Raw genomic sequence first — 3,645 nt, 5'->3', positions numbered from 1 at the left:
TCTTGATCAGTACGGCCAGCGAAGTAAATAAGAAAGTAAGATCAGAACAGCTTTTAATTATTTACTCTATGAATCAACTGAATACAACTCAAATCATGACAATATTAATTATTATAAGGAAACTTTTAGTTAACGATCATAGCAATCATATTTTTCTTTAACTGTTTTGTTGTCAAAAATATTTTTAAAATCTTGTGAAAAAAAAGGAATTAAAAGAAATGCTGATCAATTTTTTGATAGACCCCAGGCACATTTCTAATGTAACTGGTCCACATCTTGTAAGTATAATTGTGAATTTCGACTATTGTCAACTTATTATATAGATAGAACATCAAGAACAGATCAATAATGCTTAATTAAAGAATTCGAACGAGATTGTACAGAACCGACATTAAAGCTAAGGTCAACCCACTCAGAAAATAACTAATAACAAAGAAAAACTAATAAGACTGCTCACAAATCCAGCAATAATCCTCGCTCATCTTAATAATAAATTTTTTTTCTTCATTTCAATTCTGTTCATTATTACAACTTTTTGTTCTTATTCTCTCATACTTATAGCTACCATGTGCACACGTCATGGAACTTGACTATACAGATCGATGCCATTTCATTAGTTCGCATGTAGAATGTGGCAGAAATATTCACTATATGAACTATCTCAAATTCATATTCTGCACTGTTGGTGCCACAAACATGCATGATTATATCGGTGGATTTTTTATTGTTTGCATCATGTGCGTTTACTTGTTCATTACGCTTGGAACAACTGCTGACAAATTGTAAGTTGAGTGGGTTAAAAATGTTCATGCTTTGACATTTGAAATGGTTTTGTTTTTTGGAGGATGTGACGGGATGTGGTGAAATTGGTTTTGTGGATTAATGGTCAGATGGCTGTCCATATGTCTGAATTGCACCATATCCCTTCCAAATCGTCATACTAACATACTTTCTAATAATATTTTTATAGTTTCTGTCCAGCACTTGCAGTTATTTCAAAACTCCTTGGATTAAGTGAAAATCTTGGTGGTGTTACACTGCTTGCATTTGGCAACGGATCACCCGACATTTTTACATCACTCTTGAACACCCATGGCGATACTGAACTGATGTATACTCAACTAATTGGTGGTGCAGCATTTGTGACTGGATTTGTTATTGGAGCAATCATGATTATGCGACCATTTAAGCTTGAGTGGAAGACTTATGTCCGAGATGTTTTGTTCTTTACTTTTGCTGCCATTTACATCCACTCTTCCATTCATGATCAGTTGTATGAAATCTATGAGGGATTCCTGACAGTTGGAATCTACCTTGTGTACCTTACAGTTGTTATTATTGAGCATTTTATTCACAAAAGGACATTGAAGAAGTTGAAGGAATCATCGAGTAGGTCAAGTAGTGCAGAAATTGAAGAGGACATTCTTAAAAAGCTTGCAGAACTAGAAGTTTTGTCAGAGATTCAGATAAGAAATCGAAAGAACTCATCTGTAATTTTTACGGAGGAAATGACAGCAGCATTAAGGAAAGAGTTTGGAGAGAACCGAAATGAGAGTCTGTTCCAGAAGTTCATTAGGGCTATAAATCCACTGGATAAGAGAAGTTGGAATGAATCTAATTGTTTGGGAAAGTTTTTCATGATTATTAAGGTTAGTGTCAGGCAGAGTAGGCAGGACTTTGAGAGTCCGGACTCCAAAAGTCCAAAAAAGCGCTATCCAACTATAGAGTCGCCTCCCAAAAAAAGTGCAGTCAGTCCCGATTTCACTTTTTGAGAGTGGTGTCCAATACAGGCGTCTTCACATTGGAGTCCTGCTAACTCTGTTGTCAGGATTATCAATGGCAATAGCATGTGGTTACATCTCATGGCTTATAGATTAATGCTCACTTCCATCTGTTAGGCAATTCAACCCATCATACCAAAAAATCGATTAAAATCCATTTCTATATCGTTTCCAGGCACCAATCCTCTTTATTCTCACCTTAATAATTCCCGTCGTCGACTACAGCGAAGAACTTCATGGATGGTCAAAACTACTCAACATGCTCAACATCATAATTCTTCCACAAATGATTCTTCTCTCCATTCATCAATTCACATACATGATATACGGCTATGTATCGTTAGCTCTTTTAATTTTCATCATATCCATTGCAATAGACATTGCAGTCTACATGACCTCACGTAATGACTGTCCACCAAAATATCATGTAGCATTCGCAGTCGGAAGTTTCGCTGGATCAATTTTGGTGATTTATAATGTTGCAAAGGAAGTCGTAAGTGTTATGACGACAGTCGGAATTATTTCCGACTTGACAGATTCAATGGTCGGCTTATCCATTTTGGCATGGGGAAATAGCGTTGGCGATGTATTTGCAAATATTGCATTGGCAAAACAAGGATATCAACAGATGGCATTTGCTGCATGCTTTGGTGGACCAATGTTTAGTGAGTAGCAAATAAATATAGATTTTATTTATTTTTTTTTTTTTTGTATAAATCCAGTCTGTCGGTGTACATGCAATGTACATTACGTGTTTAACATGATGTCAAAATGATGTTATTTATTTACAGATTCATTGCTTGGTATTGGATTAACGTTCATTATAAAAGGTATCCGATCGGATAATAATTTAGCTCATGTAAGTTTCATTTTATTTATTTTGGAAAAGATTTAGTGGATGGGAAACAAGTTGGGAAATTTTTGGGATAGGAGTGGATAAAGCGCATTTTATAAATGTTGATATAACTGCTTGAGTAGAACAGAAGCTGCGTTTTAGCAATGGCAAATCACCTATCGCTTCCTCCTCATATAAATTCCTTCCTGAATACGTTCCCTTTAAAAAGCAATAAGCATATCCTAAATTTTACAAATTATCCCAAAAACCCACAATCATCCTCAATAGCTCCTAAAATCACGAAACATTTTATTCATAATACGTGACTACAAAAAATATTCAACTCCAATTATTTCTCCTTCTCTTATTTATTTCGCAGACTCGTGAAGGTGCAATGGGACCAAATTGCATTCTATTTCTGGTGCTGATTTTATTATTTACACTATTTGCATTGCTGTGCACGGATTTTGTTTGTCGACGATCGATTGGATGTTTTTGTATTGCTATGTATGTAATTTTCCTGCTGTATTGTTTCCTTGGCGAATTTGAGGTTATGCATCCTTATGGAACTGATCATGGAATGACATGAATGATGAAAAATATGTTGGTTTTGTGTAAATTCATAGTTTGATACTTTAGTGACATTAAAATTGTTAGAAAATAATAATAAAGATGGACGTCTATATAATACACATGTGGGGCTTTTTAGAGTAGTTTATGAATAGGATTGAGCTAGGGTGCAGTCAGAAAACTTTATTTTGGGAAATTTTGTTGAAATTTGGAATCTTTTTTTCTTTTCATAGTCATATATCATGGAACATTACTAGTATTTCCAATTCTTAAAGAAGGATTTGAGCCCCTAACGTCTCCTCCTTTGCCTACGGCCTTGTGCTTTAATAATATCGAATGATGACTGAAACACATATTTTATTTATTTAATTTCTTTAACAATTACAAGCAAAATTTACAAAACATTAATAAAACTGCTTTAAGGCTTTTTAGTTTTAGGATATAGTGCTCTAGAGTTCC

The 3,645-nt window shown here is 34.5% G+C and overlaps 1 protein-coding gene across 1 annotated transcript; it reads left to right on the top strand.

Moving 5' to 3' along the window:
- The first annotated feature begins 259 nt into the window (after positions 1–259).
- Positions 260–3,306, top strand: LOC139085861 (mitochondrial sodium/calcium exchanger protein-like). Its single transcript, XM_070634038.1, has 6 exons — positions 260–278; positions 562–782; positions 971–1,649; positions 1,957–2,446; positions 2,573–2,640; positions 2,996–3,306. The coding sequence occupies exons 2-6, from the start codon at positions 580–582 to the stop codon at positions 3,203–3,205; spliced, it is 1,650 nt and encodes a 549-aa protein (XP_070490139.1). The 5' UTR covers positions 260–278; positions 562–579; the 3' UTR covers positions 3,206–3,306.
- Positions 3,307–3,645: the final 339 nt, after the last annotated feature.

The sequence above is a fragment of the Chironomus tepperi genome, unplaced genomic scaffold (assembly GCF_022539635.2).
Source record: "Chironomus tepperi strain 1889 unplaced genomic scaffold, CSIRO-AGI_Ctep_v1 contig_84, whole genome shotgun sequence".
NCBI lineage: Eukaryota > Metazoa > Arthropoda > Insecta > Diptera > Chironomidae > Chironomus > Chironomus tepperi.
Note: the sequence above shows the minus strand (reverse complement) of the source record. Positions and strands in the feature narration are given on the sequence as shown.